Genomic DNA, 20,571 nt, shown 5'->3' with positions numbered 1-20,571 from the left:
TATTCAATTTACTATTTCAATTTTTTTTGTTACTTTTGGATGGCAATGGGAATGTTTAGCTCCAATTTGTGCGCCGTCTGTTTAAGACAGAAGTGATATCGCCATTTATTTCAGTGTACACAAGGGAAAGATCATAGCTTTGGTTTATCATAATGCCTAAATTAATGGATATTAACTGCTTCATAAAAATATCACTAGTGCCTGAAGTTCATTTTTCATAGTTGCCTTTCTAGTCTTGACTAATTAAAATCTGGAATAGCCCTTCAATATTTTTATGTTCAACATCAATTACACATTGTTTTTTTTATTAAATCTTTATTCGAACTATAAACCCTTAAGGAAAGCAATATGTTGAGTAAATTGAAATAATTCAATAAAATGATGCCAGATAATCAAATTCATTCGCCAGTGTTTTTACAATACCTGTGATTGTTCAATCTCTGCTTTATTTAGCTTGATACCAATTATGTCAGCAGCAAATCTTTGAAAACAGAGGAAGACCTGCAAAAGAGCACCGATTAAATTATCAAAAACAAGGAAGCATATACAGCTGTCAAAAAATAACCAGCCTCATCCCTTTCCCCACCCACCCACCAAGAATAAATATTTAAACCAGATCTACCCATATCCAGAAGTTTATGATGTACTGTATTTTATTTAAGTACTTTCTCCAGCTCCTAACTGAAATGATGAATCGTAGAAATTTACAACATGGAAGGAGGCCATTCAGCCCATCATGTCCATGCCAGCTGACATGTAGCCTTCCAGCCTAATCCCACTTTCCAGTTCTTAGTCCATACCCTTGTAGGTAACGGCACTTCAAGTACAGAGCCAAGTACTTTTCACATGTATGAGGGTTTCTACCACTACCATCTTTTCAGGCAGTGAGTTCCAGATCCCTACCATTCTCTGGGTGAAAAACAATTCCCCCTTGAATTCCTTCTAAACCTCCTACCCTAAATCTATGCCCCCTGGTTATCGACCCCTCAACCAAGGGGAATAAGGCCTTCCTACCCACTCTATTTAGACCCCTCATAATTTTACACACTTCAATTAGGTCTTCATTCAGCCTCCTCTTTTCCAAAGAAAATAACTCTAGCCTATTCAGTTATGAAGATAGATTGAAGAGAAGGCTCAGAGGTCATTTGATAGAGGCATTCAAAATCATGAGGGGTTTAGACAGAATCGAGAACGAGAGGGCACAGATTTAAAGTATTTGGTAAGAGAAGTAATAGGGACACGAGGAAAAACTTTTTCATGCAAAGTGTGGTTTAGGTCTAGAATGCACTGCCTGAAGGTGTGGGCAGGTTCAATTGAAGCATTCAAAAGGGAAAGACTGTTATATGAAAAGGAAGAATGTGCAGGGTTACGGGGAGAAGTCAGGGGAATGGAACTGAGTGAATTGATCCTTCGGAGATCCATTGTGGACACGATGGGCCGAATGGCCTCCTTCTGTACTGTAGCAATTCTGAGATTCTATCCAACCTTGCCTCATAACTAAACATCGTTTTAAATGTCCTTTGTACCCTCTCTAGTGCAATCATATCTTTCCTGTAATGCAGTGACCAGAACTGCACGCAGTACTCCAGCTGTGGTCTAACTAGGGTTTTATACAGTTCCAGTGGCGCAGTGGTTAGCACCGCAGCCTCACAGCTCCAGCGACCCGGGTTCAATTCTGGGTACTGCCTGTGTGGAGTTTGCAAGTTCTCCCTGTGTTTGCGTGGGTTTTCTCCGGGTGCTCCAGTTTCCTCTGACAACCAAAAAGACTTGCAGGTTGGTAGGTAAATTGGCCATTATAAATTGCCCCTAGTATAGGTAGGTGGTAGGGAAATATAGGTACAGGTGGGGATGAGGTAGGAATATGGGATTAGTGTAGGATTAGTATAAATGGGTGGTTGATGGTCGGCACAGACTCGGTGGGCCGAAGGGCCTGTGTCAGTGCTATATCTCTAAACTAAACTAAACCTCCCAGCTTTTATATCCTATGCCTTGGCTAATAAAGGCAAATATCCCGAATTCCTTCTTGACCACCTTATCTACTTGTCCAGCCATCTTCAGGGATCTGTGGACATGCACTTCAAAATCCCTCTGTTCCTCTACACTTCTCAGTATCCTACTATTTATTGTGTATTCTCTTGCCTTGGTTTGTCCTCCCCAAATGCATTACCTCACACTTCTACAGACTGAACTCTATCTGCCACTGTTATGTCCACCTGACTAATGCATTGATCTCTTCCTGCAGTCTATAGCTTTCTTCTTCATTATCAACCACATGGCCAATTTTTGTATCATCTTCAAATGTCTTAATCATACCCACTACGTTCAAATCATTGATATATACCACAAAAAGCAAGGAACCTAAACTGAGTCCTGTGAAATCCCACCGGAAACAGCCTTCCAGTCACAAAAAAGCATTGACCATTGCCCTTTATATACTGCCTGAGCCAATTTTGGATTCATCTTGCCACTTTGCCTTGGATCCTGTGGGCTTTTACTTTTGTGACCAGTGTGCCTTGTGGTACCTGAACAAAATCACAACAAAATAAAACTGACAAATATAAAACAGTTGAATCAAAAATTAAAATTGTACTTTTCTGGGAGTGGGTTGAAAAAAAATGAAAGTTGCATTGAAGTACCATCTTCCTGATTTTAAAAACTGGGATAGCCTGCAAAAGCCCTCATTGCTTTCAGATACAGCATAATGAAAGTCTTCTCCCTTGGGCAGTCCCTTGGGAACGAGGATGACTTTCTTCCACAGCAGGGTTGTGGGTCCTTAGGTGACAAAATATTCCAATTCTGGATCAGCACACTCTGCCACTGGTGGGGCAGGTAGTATTTGATGAGGTGAGTGGATAGGCTGCTAGAATTTCCAAACTCTCCTTCCGCTGTTTACGCTTGGTTGCTGCCTGGGCATGTCGACATTGTTCAAACTGGCAGGCACCTTTGCGGATGCTTCTTCTCCATTTTGGGCAGTCGCGGGTAAGAGATTCCCACGAATCAGTAGAGATGTCACATTTTTCAGGAAGCCCTTAAGGACATCTCTGTATGTCCTTAAAGGAGGGATAATGCAAGTGCAATTTTATTCAATGTACCTTCTTAGAAGAAAATTATAATTTGGTTTCCAAGATCCCATATTGAGTCATTCATTGCTACAGCTGATTCCGGCATAAGAAACTTACATTTATTAAACTAGAGGATTCCAACAAAAGTTGTTTCTTTAAAAAAAAACTGTTTTGGTTGTAATGCAGTAAATCAACACAAGTTAATAACAGAAGACAAGCTATATTCACTGTTGCTATGAAATATCTGTAACATCAAACTGGAGAATTTGTTTCACTTGCTCTGAAAACACTAAATTTGTCTATGAAGATAGTAAGATAATACAGCTATAATTATCAACACAACTGGGCACTAACTATTTTCAGAATATTGAATGTAATACAAACAATTCTGCTAGTACTAAACAGTTAATATAGCACTTCATCTTTATCTGGACATAGGTGATCTGAATGTTCGTTAATGTTTGCTTTGTCCATCTTCCAGTCTCATCTCTAGTCTCTGATGAAAGGTCACAGATCTGAAACGTTAACTGTTTCTCTCTCCACAGGTGCTGCCAGACCTGCTGTGCATCTCCAGCACTTCCTGTTTTTATTTCAGATTTCCAGCATCCATAGTATTTTGCTTTTATTCTAGTCTCAACCCACTGCCTGTCTGGTGATGCAGCTATTCCATTGCTGCTGGCATAGAAAACCATTAGAAGATTTTTTTCCTGTGTTACTGAAGGAAGCAGAGCCAATGCACTGATATAAATAGATGTTTCTGGAAGCAAAGGCTGACCGCTTTTGACAATTCAAGCCAACAATGTAGTTTTCACATTACTGACCTGTACAGATCCAACTCAGTATTTGGGGAAAGACCACAGTTGGAAAAGGAATGTCATGGCTGAGAGTTTTTAAACAACTACATATGTGCCAGTTTCTGCGTAAACAGTTGTTTTTATGTTGTCACCCATGGTCTGGAATCTCTCTGGTAAAGTGAAATGGGCAAATTCCACAGCACTGGGATGGGAACTAGTGCATAAATAACTGCTTTTATTTAAAATGTTCTGCATGATGTGAAGTTGTCCTTAGATATTCTGTTTCAACTACAGCTGCAAACTTCCTTAAAAAAATTCATCTGCGCTAGTTCAGTGAACCAAGTACAAACACAGTGGAGTTACTTACTCAGATCACACATCTGAGTAACAATTGCCACCGAACGTTGATGTAGATTGTAGCTATGAACCGAGGCATTCACTGTAGGCTGATATAAATAGCTTGACTGAAAGTGATTACTGGTTGTACAGGGGAGAAATGCTGGTCCATGCATTGTGCAATTAATCTCATTCCTGCATTAGTTGACTCCAGGTCAGCCCCACAGACAAGAGTCAGAGTCATAGAGTTATACAGCACAGAAATAGGCTCCTCGGCCCATCGCGTCCATGCCGGTCGGTCATCAAGCACCTATCTATTCCAATCCCGTTTTCCAGCATTTGGGCCATAGCCTTGTATGCTATGGCATTTCAAGTGCTCATCTAAATACTTCTTAAAAGTTGTGAGGGCTCCTGCTTCTACCATCCCTTCAGGCAGTGTGTTCCAGATTCCAACCACCCTCTGGGTGAAACAATTTCTCCTCAAATGCCCTCTAAATCTCCTGCCCATTACCTTAAATCTATGCCCCTGGTTATTGACACCTCCGCTAAAGGAAAAAGTTTCTTCCTATCTACCCCCTCATAATTTTGTATACCTCAATCAGGTCCCCCCTCAGCCTTCTCTGCTTTAAGGAAAACAACCCCAGCCTATCCAATCTCTCTTCATAGCTGACATGCTCCAGCCCAGGCAACATCCTGGTGAATCTCCTCTGCACCCTCTCCAGTGCAATCACATCCTTCCTATAATGTGGCAACCAGAACTGTACACAATATTCCAGCTGTGGCCGAACTAGCGTTTTATACAGCTCCATCATAACCTCCCTGCTCTTATATTCTCTGCCTCGGCCAAGAAAGGCAAGTATCCCATATGCCTTCCTAACCACCTCATCTACCTGTGCTGCTGCTTTCAGTGATCTATGGACAAGTACACCAAGGTCAATCTTACCCTCAGTACTTCCTAGGGTCCTACTATCCATTGTATATTCCCTTGCCTTGTTAGTCCTCCCAAAATACATCACCTCACACTTCTCAGTATTAAATTCCATTTGCCACTGCTCTGCCCATCTTACCAGCCTATCTATATCGTCCTGTAATCTAAGGCTTTCCTCACTGTTTACAACACCACCAATTTTCGAGTCATCTGTGAATTTACTCCTATATATACCTCCTATATTCACATCTAAATCATTAATGTACACTACAAACAGCAAGCATCCCAGCAACGATCCCTGCTGTACACCACAGGTCACAGGCTTCCAATCGCAAAAACAACCCTCGACCATCACCCTCTGCCTCCTGCCACTAAGCCAATTTTGGATCCAATTTGCCAAATTGCCCTGGATCCCATGGGCTCTTACCTTCTTGACCAATCTCCAATGTGGGACCTTATCAAAAGCCTTACTAAAGTCCATGAAGACTACATCAACTGCTTTTCCCTCATCTACACATCGAGTCACCTCCTCGAAAAATTCAATCAAATTTGTTAGGCATGATCTCCCCCTGACAAAGCCATGCTGACTATCCTTGATTAATCCCTGTCTCTCCAAGTGGAGATTAATCCTGTCCCTCAGAGATTTTTCCAATAGTTTCCCTACCACTGATGTTAGACTCACCGACCTGTAATTACCTGGTTTATCCCTACTACCCTTCTTGAATAATGGTACCACATTCACTGTCCTCCAGTCCTCTGGCACTCTCCTGTGGCCAAAGAGGATTTGAAAATTTGTGTCAGAGCCCCTGCAATCTCCTCCCTTGCCTCAGATAACAGCCTGGGTTACACCTCATCTGGGCCTGGGGATTTATCCACTTTTAAGCCCGCTAAAACCGCCAATACCTCCTCCCTTTCAATGCTAATTTGTTCAAGTATATCACAATCCCCCTCCCTGACCTCAATACCTACATCGTCCTTCTCCATAGTGAACACATATGAAAAGTAATCATTTAAAACCTCACCTATGTCATCTGGCTCCACACACAGATTGCTACTTTGGTCCCCAATGTGCCCAACTCTTTCCCTGGTTATCCTCTTCCCCTTAATATACTCCTAAAATGCCTTGGGATTTTCCTTACCTTGCAAGATAAGTGTTTTTCATGCCCCCTTTTCTCTCACCTAATTACTTTTTCGAGTACCCCCCTACACTTTCTATAATCCTCCAGGGCCTCCGCTATTTTCAGCCCTCTGAATCTGCCATAAGCCTCTGTTTTTTCCCTTATCCAATCCGTTATATCCTTTGACATCCAGGGTTCCCTGGACTTGTTGGTCCTACCCTTCACCTTTACGGGAACATGTTGGCCTTGAAATCTCACTATTTCCTTTCTGAATGACTCCCCCTGGTCTGATGTAGACTTTCCTACAAGTAGTTGCTCCCAGTCCACTTTGGCCAGATCCTGTTTTATCATATTGCAATCAGCCTTCCCCAATTCAGTACCTTTATTTCCGGTCCATCTTTGTCCTTTTCCATAACTACCTTAAATCTTAAGAGTTATGATCACTAGCCCCAAAATGCTCCCCCACTGACATTTCTACCACTTGTCCAGCTTCATTCCCTAAGATTAGGTCCAGTTCCACCCTTCTCTTGTCGGACTTTCTACATGCTGGCTCAAAATGCTCTCCTGTATGCACTTTAAGAATTCCACCCCCTATACAAGGTACATGCCAGGCGTGTGATGGAATACTCTCTATTTGTCTGAATGAGTGCAGCTCTAACAACACTTAAGAATCTTGACACCATCGAGAACAAAGCAGCCCACTTGATCGACACCCCATCCACCACCTTAAATATTCACCCCCTCCACCACCGGCACATAGTGGGAGCAGTGTGTACCATCTACAAGATGTACTACAGCAAAGCGCCAAGGCTCCCTTGACAGCACCTTCCAAACCTGTGACCTCTACCACCCATAAGAACAAAGGCTGCAGATGCATGGGAACACCGCCAACTGCAAGTTCCCCTCCAAGTCACACATCATCCTGACTTGAAACTATATCGCCATTCCTTCACTGTTGCTGGGTCAAAAGCCTGGAACTCCCTCCCTAAGAGCACTGTGGGTGCACCTACACATGGACTGCAGTGGCTCAAGATATCAGTTCACCACCACCTTCTCAAGGGCAATTAGGGATGGCAATAAATGCTGGCCTTGCAAGTGATGCTCATATCCTATGAACAAATAAAGTTCAAAACTTTCATCGCTGACCAACAGTAACAACACGAGATGGCAGCATGATTCTACAGAAATACAGATGGTTCCCAAAGTCTAGAAACTCATCAACCATTCAAGCTCTTATGTAAAATATTGTTTTGTGATCCAAAAGGGATTTTGTTTTAAGCTTAATGCTGACATGGTATGTGACAATCAACACAGACCATGCCTGTTTCCTAGGAAGAATTTGCAATATCTTAATTTTTAGGCAATAATTATTGTCACCCTTAATCGACAGGGACTGAAGACTGAAAGGATGATTTGATTCCGATCAAGGCTACCTTATGCAGCCAAGGCTCATCGCACTCAAACCAACCAGAGACAGAGGCAGAAAGGCGGTCCAAAGAAACTCAGTTATGAAACATATCATTAGTACTTTGAACTGATGGTACACACGCCTAGACCCAGCATCCATACGGTGCCATCTACCCAGAGTATTTTACGCTGCATGCTCCATGACTTAAGGCGCAAATCAATAACCACAAAGACAAGGCGTGACAGAATAAGAGGGCGACTATATCATAGTACCATCAGTGCAGCAAAGACAGGCATGGCAGACAATAATTCAGACATTGAAGTTGGGGGTGGTGGTGGGGAAGGGTGGGTGGGGGGGGGGGGGGGGGAGGGGGGGGGGGATGTCCTATACTTTCCATATTCATTATTATTCAGAAATCTCTCGATTTCTGTCTTGAACATGCTCAACAATTGAGCTTCCACAGCCCTCTGGGGTAGAGAATTCCACAGATTCACCACCCTCTGAGGAAAGAATTTCCTCCTCATCTCAGTCTTTCCATATTTAGTTCTTCAAATACCCCTGATTGCCATCTTGTTAGGTTCCTATTTTTAAAAAAATAAATACCCAGCACATTCATGAAATAAAGTGTAGGATATTTATTTTGTCTGTCATGTAATGTGTGAACATTGGAAACCTGAGTTGACTATACCGCCGCTTTGGAACCTGTGCACTGTTTAAATGTTTGACACCTAACACCATATTATTCTTTGGTTGCTGCTCCAGACTCGAGCCCATCACTTCCATTTCCACTTTATTATTTAACTCCCTCTTTTTAATTCTTTTCTCACTACCCCTCTGAGACCCTTCTCTCCTGTCATTATGCCTCCTTTCTTTTCTCCCCTGCTGGGGTATTCTACCTTCCTAAATGCCTATTCCACCCCTTCAGTATTCCATGACCTTCCTACTCACTTGCTGCTGTCCAGGCTTGATTGCCTTAGATAAGCCTACAGCTTCCCTCTGTGCCTCCCTTGGCATTCTGCAAAAGGCCGATCAAAACACATGTTGCCTCCTCCTCATGAGCAGTTACCCCAACTGCCTCATCCTGCTCTCCTGCCGACCCACCCACCCAGCACACCGGCTGGGGTCTGAACTTGCCAATCTCTTTCCTGTGCAACTCACCCTTCCCAGTACTGATCCTGTGGACTCTGCTACAGATCCAGCTATCACCGCCCCTCTCCTCATCTCCCTCCAGAATATCCATTCAGTCGTGAATAAAGCCCTTGCAATCCATGAGCTTATTGTGGATGATTGCATTGACATCAAGGCCTTGACAGAAACCTGTCTGAGGGGTGATGATACCTTCCCCCTAACTGAAGCCTCCGCACCTGGCTATACATTTCACCACTTGCCTCGCCCAGACCCATTGCAGTGATGGTGTGGCTCTATACCCATATCTCATCCCCTTACTCTTGCACTTTCCCCTCCTCTGAGCATCTGACTTTGTTCCACCCCTCTCAACTCTCATTTAAAATCCTGGTTCTGTATCACCCGTCCGAGTGCTATGCCGATTTTCTCAACTAGCTATTTTCACTGCTTTACCCTCTCGGCCTCTGCACCTAGTGACTTTTCACTCAGGTGATTTTAACCTCCATCTTAATTTATCATGTTCTCTCCCCTGCCCTCCTATCCTTCCTTAATCTCACCCTCCATGTCAACTCCGCAACCTATATTCACAGCCAACCTGCTTGATCTTATCATCTTATGTGACCTCACTACTTCCATTGTATCAATTATAGATAAGGCCTTCTCTGATCATTTCCTTGTATCGCTTTCCGCCCACATCCCGCTTCCCCTTTCAAACCCTACTTCCTTCTGTATCCGCCCCTGGAAAAAAAATGTTTCCCCAATTCCCTTACAACTGCATTTTCAAGTTCCCAACCATCTAGTCTTTGGCCTTCCATGCAGAACATTTCTGCAGCTACCGGTCTGCTCAACCACACCCTCACCTCCACCGTCAATACACTTGTCCCTATTAAAACCATTACACTCTCTCAGCCTGGCCCTCATCTCTGCTGCCTTAAGTTCAAGGGACACAGACTTGAATGGATATGGTGGACAACTGGTTTAGCCATTCACAGTCAGATTTGGCTGGACCACATAAAGCACTATCAGGTCCTGCTCGTCTACGAAAACTGCTTACTATTCCAGGATCATCCCGGAATGCAAAGGTATCCTCTGGCTTCTTTTCTCTACTGCAAGCCACCTTCTTAAACCCTTCTCCCCCATTTCCTCCACCCTCACCTCCAACAAGTGCAAGGAGTTCATGGTTTTTTTCAGCACTGTTATGACCAGGTGAGATAGGGGTCTAGGGGTTCCCTCTCAGCCTTTGCCTGGTCTAACCATAGCAGGGTTTAATTTTAAAAACACCATGTTTTTAGCTCCCCCTCAGTGAATCCTTGTTCACTGCTTTCCAATTGTAAGGCAAAGAAATCAGACAGGTTTCCACAGATTTAAACAAGAAAGGTGGAAGTTTATTAATCTTAAACTCTAATTCAGTTAACGACTACGAACATGCGAAGCAACCTCGCTAGCATGCATACTTGATAAACACACATGCAGATAGAGACAGAAAAAGTAGAAAGAATAAAGGGGAGAGGTTTGAGGCAATATCTGGTAGATATTTATGGTCCTTTGAATTCAATGTGGAGTCTTTGGTTGCCGGTAAGTCTCGCTGTTCGTTGGGGCCCAGTGCACGTTTTAACTTGTTTCAATGTCGGAGTCTTCTCTATCTTGAGGTTTACGTGTCTTCAGTGGGTCCAGAGGCCTGTGTGAAAGCGAGAGAGAGCTAGCGAGGAGACAGGCTCTCTTGTTCCAGGTTCAGATACAATCTGCAGTCTGAATTCAAACTGTCCTGTGTCTAGTTTAAAAAGCCTGGATCAGCCAGTTAGTCATGTGACCAGCTAGCTTAACCACTCCTGCGTGTGTGGATTCCAAAGCTCTCGGTGGAGTGGGGTGTAGTGCTGACTCTTATCCTGACAAGATGTGGATCACCACTGCCCAGCCCGATCTCTGAATTGAATCAGTGAGCAGTTCTTTTGTCTCTCCAAGCACTGTCTCTTAGTATGCAAATGTCCTCCTGCCAAGTGTCTGGTGATCTCTTTTTAAACAAGTAATTTCTTCACTCCAGCAACAGTTTAAAATTAATGTTCATATGACAAAATTAATATGCCTCATGCTTGGCAGGTGGGGGGTCTTCATGACAGGCACCTAGATCGAGACCATCCGATCAGCTGCCTCTGCCACTTCCTTCCCTTTCCATAGCCCACCAGGCCAAACTTCCTCCAAGGCTCCCTCCTGTCCGAGCCCTGAACTTTTATCTTTTGCTAGTTTCTCTCCCATCTCCACTCATGCCCTCTCAGAGATCACCTTGTCCACGAGACCCACCTCCTGCTCTCTCAACTCTATTCCTACTAAACTACTGACTACCCAACTTCCCTTCTCGGCTTCCTTGTCAGCTGCCATTGTTAACTGTTCCTACTCCTCAGGTTCTGTCCCTCGCTCCTTCAAAGCAGACGTCATCACCATCATCCTCAAAAAAAAAGTTAATCCTTGATCCCTCCGTCTTTGCAAAGTACCACTCCATCTCCAACTTTCTTTTCCTCTCCAAATTCCCAGATGTGTTGTCGCCTCCCAAATTCGTGCTCATCTTTCCCATACCTCCATATTTGAATCCCTCCACTCAGGTTTCTGCCCCTGACACAGTATCAAAATGATTCTTATCAAAGTCACAAATGACATCCTATATAAATGTGACATAGGCAAACTATCTCTCCTCGTCCTTCTCAACCTGTCTGCAACCTTTGACACAGTTGATCACACCATCCTCCTCCAACGCCTCTCCACCGTTGTCCAGCTGGGTGGGAGTGCACTCGCCTGGTTCCATTTTTATCTATCTAAACGTAGCCAGAGAATCACCACCAATGGGTTCTCTTCCCATGCCTGCACATTTACCTCTGATGTTCCCAAGGATCTATCCTCAGCCCAATCCTACTTCTCACCTACATGCTGCTGCTGCTATCATCTGAAAATACAATATCAATTTCCACATGTACACTGACTGTATCCAGCCTCTACCTCACCACCACTTCCCTCAACCCCTCCACTGTCCCTAAATTATCAGACTGCTTGTCTGACATCCAGTACTGGATGAGCAGAAACTTCTTCCAATTAAATATTGGGAAAACTGAAACCATTGTCTTCAGTCCCTGTCACGAACACTGTTCCCTTGGCACTGACTGCATCCCTCTTCCTGATAACTGTCTGAGGGTGAACCAGAGTATTCACAACCTCTGTCATATTTGACCCTGAGATGAACTTTCAACCACATATTTGCGCCGTTGCCAAGAATGCCCATTTCCACCTCTGTAAAAATCACTCGACTCCATTCCACCTCAGTTCTTCTGCTACTGAGACCCTCATCCATGCCTTTGTTACCTCCATCCTTGACTATTCTAATGCAGCCTAGCTGGCCTCCCATATTTTACCCTCTGTAAACTTCAGGTCATCCAAAACTCTGCTGCCCAAGTCCTAACTTGCACCAAATCCTGTTCACCCATCACCCCTGTTCTCACTGACCTACACTATCTCATGGTTCAGCAATGCACCAATTTTAAAATTCTCATTCTGGTCTTCAAATCCCTCCAAGGCCTGACCCCTCCATATCTCTGTAATCTTCTCCAGCCCTTCAACCCTCTGGGATATCTGTGCTCCTCTAATTCCGGGCCCTTGAGAATCCCAGTTTTTAATCGCTCCACCACTGGTGGCCCTCTCTTTAGCTGCCTAGGCCCTAAACTCTGGAATTCTCTCCCTAATCCTCTCCACCCCTCTATCTCACTTTCCTCTTTCAAAGGCACTCCTTAAAACCTAGTTCTTTGACCAAGCTTTTGGTCTGTCCTAATATTTCCTTACGTGGCTCAGCATATTTTGTTTTATAATGCCTCTGTGAAACATCTTGGAATGTTTTATTACATTAAAGGCATGATATTAATACAAAATGTTGCTGTTTCTAAATAATTCCCTTGCAGAAGAAGAATGATGACTGACTGCTATGACTCTGGTGGCCCTAGGAGTGTGGGTGCAGGAGTCCAATGTGCATTCTACCAACTCCTTCAATGTATTTTCTTTATTCATTCATGGGATGTGGGCGTCACTGGCTAGGCCAGCATTTATTGCCCATCCCTAATTGCCCTTGAGAAGGTGGTGGTGAGCTGCCTTATTGAATCGCTTCAGTCCATAAGAGGTAGGTATAGCCACAGTGCTGTTAGAAAGGGAGTTCCAGGATTTTGACCCAGCGACAGTGAAGGAACAGCGATATAGCTTCAAGTCAGGATGTTGTGAGACTTGGAGGGGAACTTGCAAGTGGTTGTGCTCCCATGCATTTGCTGCCCTTGTCCTTCCAGTTGGTAGAGGGTGCGGGTTTGGAAGGTGCTGTCTAAGGAGCCTTGGTGCATTGCTGCAGTGCATCTTGTAGATGGTACACACTGCTGCCACTGTGCGTCGGTGGTGGAGGGAGTGAACGTTTGCGGATGGGATGCCAATCAGGCGGGCTGCTTTATCCTGGATGGTGTTGAGCTTCTTGAGCTGCCCCCCATCCAGGCAAGTGTACAGCATTCCATCACATTCCTGACTTGTGCCTTGCAGATGGCGGACAGACGTTGGGGAGTCAGGAGGCGAGTTACTCGCTGCAGGATTCCTAGCCTCTGACTTGCTCTTATAGCAATGGTATTTATATGGCTACTCCAGTTCAGTTTTTCATCAATGGTAGCCCCTAGGATGTTGATAGTGGGGAATTCAGCGACGGTATGCCATTGAATGTCAAGGGGAGATGGTTAGATTCTCTCTTGTTGGAGATGGTCATTGCCTGGCACCTAAGTGGCAAATAACATTCGCGCCACACATCAGCCCAAGCCTGGATATTGCCCAAGTCTTGCGACATTTCTACATGGACTGCTTCAGTAGCTGAGGAATCGCAAATGGTGCTGAACATTGTGCAATCATCAGTGAATATCCCCACTTCTGACCTTATGATTGAAGGAAGGCCATTGATGAAGCAGCTGAAGATGGTTGGCCCTAGGACACTACCCTGAGGAACTCCTGCAGTGATGTTTTGGAGCTCAGATGATTAACCTCCAACAACCACAACCATCTTCCTTTGCGTTAGGTATGACTCCAACCAGCGGAGAGTTTTCCCCGATTCCCATTGACTCCAGTTTTGCTAGGGCTCCTTCATGCAATACTCAGTCAAATGCTGCCTTGATGTCAAGGGCAGTCACTCTCCCCTCACCTCGAGTTCAGCTCTTTTGTTCATGTTTGAACAAAGGCTGTAATGAGGTCAGGAGCTGAGTGGCTCTGGCGGAACCAAAACTGAGCAGGTTATTGCTAAGCAAGTGGCACTTGATGGCACTGTTGATGACACCTTCCATCACTTTACTGATGATTGAGAGTAGACTGATGGGGCAGTAATTGGCCAGGTTAGACTTGTGCTACTTTTTGTGTACAGGACATACCTGGGCAATTTTCCACATTGCCGGGTAGATGCCAGTGTTATAGCTGTACTGGAACAGCTTGGCTAGGGGCGCGGTAAGTTCTGGGGCACAGGTCTTCGGTAATATTGTCAGGGCCCATAGCCTTTGCAGTATCCAGTGTCTTCAGTTGTTTCTTGATATCATGCAGAGTGAATCGAATTGGCTGAAATCTGGCAACTGTGATGCTGGGGACTTCAGGAGAAGGCCGAGATAGATCGTCAACTCGGCACTTCTGGCTGAAGATTGTTGCAAATGTTTCAGCCTTCTCATTCACACTGATGTGCTGGGCTCCCCCATCATTGAGGATGGGGATATTTGTGGAGCCTCCTCCTCCAGTTAGTTGTTTAATGGTCCATCACCATTCATGGCTGAATGTAGCAGGACTGCAGAGCTTAGATCTGATCCGTTGGTTATGGGATCGCTTAGCTATCTCATGCTCCTTATGCAGTTTGGCACACAAGTAGTCCTGTGTTGTAGCTTCACCAGGTTGACACCTCATTTTGAGGTATGCCTGGTGCCTCTCCTGGCATGCCCTCCTGCACTCTCATTGAACCAGGATTGGTCTCCTGGCTTGATGGTAATTGATGAGTGGGGGATAGGCTGGGCCATGAGGTTATAGATTGTGGTTGAGTACAATTCTGCTGCTGCTGCTGATGGCACACAGTGCCTCATGGATGTCCAGTTTTGCATTGCTCGAGCTTTTAGAAATCTATCCCATTTAGCACAGTGGTAGTGCCACACAACACGATGGAGGGTATCCTCAATATGAAGGCGGGACTTCGTCTCCACAAGGACTGTGCGGTGGTCACTCCTACCAATACTGTCATGCATCTGCGACAGACAGATTGGTGAGGACGAGGTCAAGTACGTTTTTCCCTCTTGTTGGTTCCCTTGCCACCAGCCGCATATCCAGTCTAGCAGCTATGTCCTTTCAGACTCGGCCAGCTCGGTCAGTAGTGGTGCTACTGAGCCACTCTTGATGACGGACATTGAAGTCCCCCACCCAGAGTACATTCTGTGCCCTTGCCACCCTCAGTGCTTCCTCCAAGTGGTGTTCAACGTGGAGGAGTACTGACTCATCAGCTTAGGATGGGCGGTAGGTGGTAATCAGCAGGAGGTTTCCTTGCCCATGTTTGACCTGATGTCATGAGATCTGATGGGGTCCGGAGTCAATGTTGAGGTCTCGCAGTGCAACTCCCTCCCGACTGTATACCACTGTTGCGCCTGTTCCTGCCGGTGGGACAGGACATACCCAGGGATGGTGATGGCAGCGTCTGGAACATTGTCAGGTATGATTCCGAGAGTATGACTATGTCAGGCTATTGCTTGACTAGTCTGTGGGATAGCTCTCCCAACTTTGGCACAAGCCCCCAGGTGTTAGTAAGGAGGACTCTGTAGTGTCAACAGAGCTGCGTTTGCCATTGCCATTTCCGGTGCTTAGGTCGATGCCGGGTGGTCCATCCGGTTTCATTCTTTTTTATTAACTTCGTAGCGGTTAGATACAACTGAGTGGCTTGCTAGGCCATTTCAGAGGGTATGTAAGAGTCAACCACATTGCTGTGAGTCTGGAGTCACATGTAGGCCAGACCAGCTAAGGACACCAGATTTCCTGATTTCCTTCCCTAAAAGACATTAGGGAACCAGATGGGTTTTTACAACAAATTAACAATGGTTTCATCATTAGACGAGCTTTTAAATTCCAGGTTTATTAATTGAATTCAAACTCCACCTTCTGCTGTGTTGGGATTCAACCCATGTCCCTAGAGAAATACCCCTGGGTCTCTGGGTTACTTGTCCAGTGACAATGCCACTACCTCCCCTATACCTATGTATGGCATACTCTGGGAGATGGTGAAGGGGTGGATAGGCCTTCAATCCCATAAATGGTATGCCATCTCATCTAGAGTTTCATAGCAGGACTTTGCAATGCATGGTCTGCAAAACTGGCATTTGTCACTTCATAACTTCCAATTTTACCAAGTAAATATTTGGCTTTGCCTTCCCAGTGCTACTTTATCTGCTCAACTGCCTCTTAATTGCAGTTCACAGCTTATTAAGTGCTGCTCCCATTTTACTGACTATCCCCTTGAAAGGGAAATATAGCCCATGTTTTAGCTCTAAGATTGAAAACAGTACAATGAGTAAATCAGCACTCTTAGTTACTTCCAAAATCTTTTACTACACCAACAGCAAATTCTAGGTTTTGATGCATTTGGTGACAACTGCGTATTGTATATCATGGAGGACTAGTCAGATTCAGACATAACTGCATCCATGCAGTATACTATGTACTATTGCTGTACCCTCCTCCAGCCCTACAATGACCTCTTTACCACCCACACCTCACGAAAATTCTTAATTTCTCTGACTCTGGCCTTGTGCATCTCCCCCTCCCCACTTTGCCCCAGCACTAGCGGCTGTGCCTTCTGAACGTAGCCTACATGCTCTGGGGATTCCCTCCCCGAATCTCACCACCTACCTTTCCTCCTTTAAGGCTCTCCTTCAAACCCACCTCTTCAACCAAGCTTTTGGTCACCTCTCCTATATTGCTAGAGAGTACAACCTGGGCAATAAGTATGCTAACATAGGAGATTAGGACTTCAGGATAATTAAAAATATATAGTTGGAATTGAGATTTTTTTTTAAAAAGAGAGTTGTTTCATACGGAAGTGAGCTAATTGCAGGCGTACTGTCTAAAAGGAACAACTTATACAAGATACATAACTATTTAGAAATTGGTCAGTATTGAAATGATGTGTTTTTCATTAGTTATGATGTCACAGCTGAATAATTATAAAAATTAAGAATATGGTAATTGAGGCCTTTGTCCATTCAGCTTCTACTGCAGCAAATGTTAATCAGTAATTTATCACAGACATCCATCCGCCTTCATTTGTGCTGATTTGTATGTGTTATAGCATCAGTCCAAAACATCCTTGCACTTAAGTCTTATACGTGCAGATATAGTATTATTGACTGAAGTTAGTAACCTCCGCCCTTTAGTAGGAGACAAATATACCTTTTTTTTTTAAATGGGATTGTAAACAAGTAAAATAATTCATACATCAATCAGGTGGCAGTACCTGCCATGTTACTGATTCTGTGCATATCTGGCTTCAATAGCAATCTGATATTTTTACCATTTGTCCACTTCTATTATTCTAACGTAAGTAAGCTGTTTCAAAATGCTTTGAATATGTCTATGAGGCGGTTCAAACTCACTGAGTCTCCAGTTTTGGCAGAGACAAAATGACCACTGATGTTGTTTTCCTGGCAAAACCGCTGATGCTTGTCTGTCTTCACAGTTCGCATGTGTTCCAAGTCAACTATAGGGAATAAAATAGACAATTCTGTAGGCATTCAGGGACTTATTTTAAGATTTAACAATACATCCTGTTTCATTCAAGAAGCTAAATCAAAATGTATAACTACTCAAACCTACACAGAAAATAGGAATTTTCTTCTGTTCGCCATTCAGCACTATGTGAAAACATAATTCACGCTGACGCAATTATCAGCATCAAAATGTTATTGCATCATTTGTACATGACCTGATGATTAAAACAATGCAAACCTATTGCATCAGTTCTCCTAGCCAAGGATGAAAAGACCTGCATTTTAAATATCCTGGCCTCGAGTTTCCACTAGGTTTCGCTGTTTTCTTTTCAGTGCAATTCGCACAGAATCAGCCAAACCAGCAGAAAAGATTGTAGAATTTAAATGCAATTTACATTCAGTGCAATTTGAATTTCTACTATCTTTTGCGCTGATTTAAAAAACAAAGTTAGAAGCTGGCCTTGCCCACAAAACTGGAGATGCTCCCAAACTGAATTAATCACCACTGTGAATTTGTGTTAATTTGTGGGCCTTTGGGGAAGACTCTTAAAATTAGGCTGGTTCTTTTGGGAGCATGGGCATTATTAGGCATATTTTAAAAGCTTTTAAAAAATTTACTAAGAAGCTAACTACTGTACACCAATATAACTAGTAAATGGCTGTTAAGTTTTTTGAGTCATCTTCAGATATTTAAAATCAGGTTCCTCACAGGTGGCGAACTGGATGCTATTAAAAATTTTGATTTTTTTGTGATAAGCCCATTTTCAGCTATTAATCAAACTGCACCAAATTACCACTCTTAAATATATCAAGGATTTTTTTTAAAGGAACATTTTGAAGAAAACATTTTAAAACACTGCCCCATTATGCTGATTCATGGCAGATTCGCTATGCAATATATGCAAATGAGTTTGACAGGAAACTTGAGAGGAAAATAAACTTCACAAAACTAGTGCAACTTTGGCTGCAACTTGCACCTGGATCACCAAATACACCCAAAGCAAAAAGTCTACCCCATCTTCAAGCCTACCCCTAAATCACCTAATGGCCTCATTTTAGCATCCAGGAGGATCCATTGGTCTTCTGTATTGATTATAAAATTTAAGTTGAAAGGAATGAATAAGGGAAGTACTTTTTATTCAAAACACCCCCTCATTATGTTGGGAAAGAAAGACATAATCACTGGTGTTTCTCTTTAAAAATGCCAATGTTCTTCCTACCCTCCTTTTCTTAAAGCACTAACATGGACTTACCAAATGCCATTCATTAGGAATGATGATTGCTCATTTTTGGTTTAAAACTATGACCTATATTGATGCATGTTACTCTTAAAGATATCAATGGGCCAGCTTTTGCTGGAAAAAAACTGTGCTTGCATGGCCAGAAACTTGAGCCCAGGAATTGGAAATCATCACATGTTGTTAGCTGATTTGTGTGAAATTGGCATTGTAACCTCCTGTGATTTTCATGAAGTTGTATTTGCACATTAAGTGTCCATTAAACCAAAGTGCGTCTTTCACTGAGGTTTTCCAGTGCAAAGAGCTGTCAACAACCGAGTGTTGCAGACTGGCACATTTCAAGGTCCAGGGCTATGTGCAGAGGGATGCACTAAAGCTTGGGGCGGCTGCCATAAAGACTCAATAGGGAAAGGCCACTGTGGAAGGCCCTCCTGTCATAGTATGCAAAGCGGCTGGAACCCGTGTAAAAACCCTCAGGCTGTACACGCCAGAGAATGTTTGACATGGAATGTAAATGTACTTTGTAAATATAAGCTGTAATGGCAAGTGTAGTGAGGCACCTCATGTGTCTCGTAATTAACAAGGTAAGTACCACATTAACAACATGACAATTGTTAGTGATTGCCAATCAATCTCCCAGAAAGTTAACAATTATAAGTGTGGAGTCTCATTCCTACAGGAATCAAGGAAGATTGTAACTTGCTTGAGGAGATTTTTAAGATGACAAATTTTAAATATATTTTCTTACTTTTCCTTTCTGTCTCAAAATTCAACCCTTCTTTCCCTTTTTATTTCTTTTGGAGCCTGATTTGGCATTGAGTTCATTAGGTTGGATTTTATGGGCCCGTTGAGGTTGGGTTGGGGGTGGGGAGGGAGCAAAGGGCCTGTTGCCTCCCCGTCACCATGCGATTTTGTCAAAATGCGGGACAGACCGATGACAGTCTTCCCGCCCAAAGGCCGAGACCCTTAAATGGTCTAGTAACACCACTTAAGGGCCTCTTTCCCCAACTACTGGGATTTAACCATAGCAAGGGTACCTCTGCCATATGGGAGGTCGCCCAGTAATCTGAGGTGCCCTCCCTGTGGATTGGGGGAGTGGAGGGGGGGGCGGAACCCTCCTCCAAGGGCAATCTGTGGCTGACGAAGGATCCCCACTGGGAAAAACCATATCTCCCTGGAACCCCGTCCCCTTGCACTACATGCCAACCCTCTCACTCCCTCTTGCCAGGGCCTTCTGAACTGGCCCCGGCGACTCCGCCTCACTTCCCTGAGGTCTGGGTCTCCAGTGCTGGTCCTGGGTCCAAGGCCTCTACAGTATCGGCAGTGGCCACCGCTCCTGGTGGCGCTGCTGCTACTGCTGAGCGGTTGGCCCTGTGATTGGCTGACAGCTCTTGTAGGCGGGATTCCCATCTTTGAAGGGACTGGGATCCTGGCACCGGCCGCTTAAGTGCTGGAACAACGCAAGATTGCGTGAGGAGGCTTGGAAAGGCCAAGGCAGGGTACCGCCAGCGCCACAAAATTCAGCCCATTCTCTCTATTTCACCCTTTTTCGCTGTCTTTGTTTATTTCTCAGTCATTTAATCTCGTTGATTAAGGAGATACACTGTTAGTTCTGTTAACCAAGGTCCCAGATGCCCTGCTGCCCTTTCTTTGCCATTGCCAGCCACACTTCCAGCAACTTCATGGTGAAAAAATTTAAAAACCTAGATGTACACGAAGAAATCTAACTAATGTGGCATGCCACGAGACGCCCTGCTCCAGCAAAATCTTACCCATCCTGTTCCATGT

The 20,571-nt window shown here is 44.1% G+C and overlaps 1 protein-coding gene across 4 annotated transcripts in view; it reads right to left on the bottom strand.

Moving 5' to 3' along the window:
- rab28 (RAB28, member RAS oncogene family) overlaps window positions 1-20,571 on the bottom strand; it is a 195,483-nt gene that overhangs the window by 31,750 nt on the left and 143,162 nt on the right. For 3 of the 4 annotated variants that reach the window (XR_010975609.1, XM_068037988.1, XM_068037993.1), the window contains exons 5-6: window positions 17,432-17,535; window positions 424-501 (exon numbers count right to left, since the gene is read on the bottom strand). Coding sequence is in view for 3 of the 4 variants with exons in the window: in XM_068037988.1 (XP_067894089.1) it covers window positions 424-501; window positions 17,432-17,535 (182 nt within the window). In the remaining variant the exon portion in view is untranslated. The remainder of the gene's footprint in view (window positions 1-423; window positions 502-17,431; window positions 17,536-20,571) is intronic. The other variant, XM_068037999.1, reaches the window with a different exon arrangement.

The sequence above is a fragment of the Heterodontus francisci genome, chromosome 1, assembly GCF_036365525.1.
Source record: "Heterodontus francisci isolate sHetFra1 chromosome 1, sHetFra1.hap1, whole genome shotgun sequence".
Classification (NCBI taxonomy): Eukaryota; Metazoa; Chordata; class Chondrichthyes; order Heterodontiformes; family Heterodontidae; genus Heterodontus; species Heterodontus francisci.
This window is presented reverse-complemented; position numbering and strand designations above follow the sequence as displayed.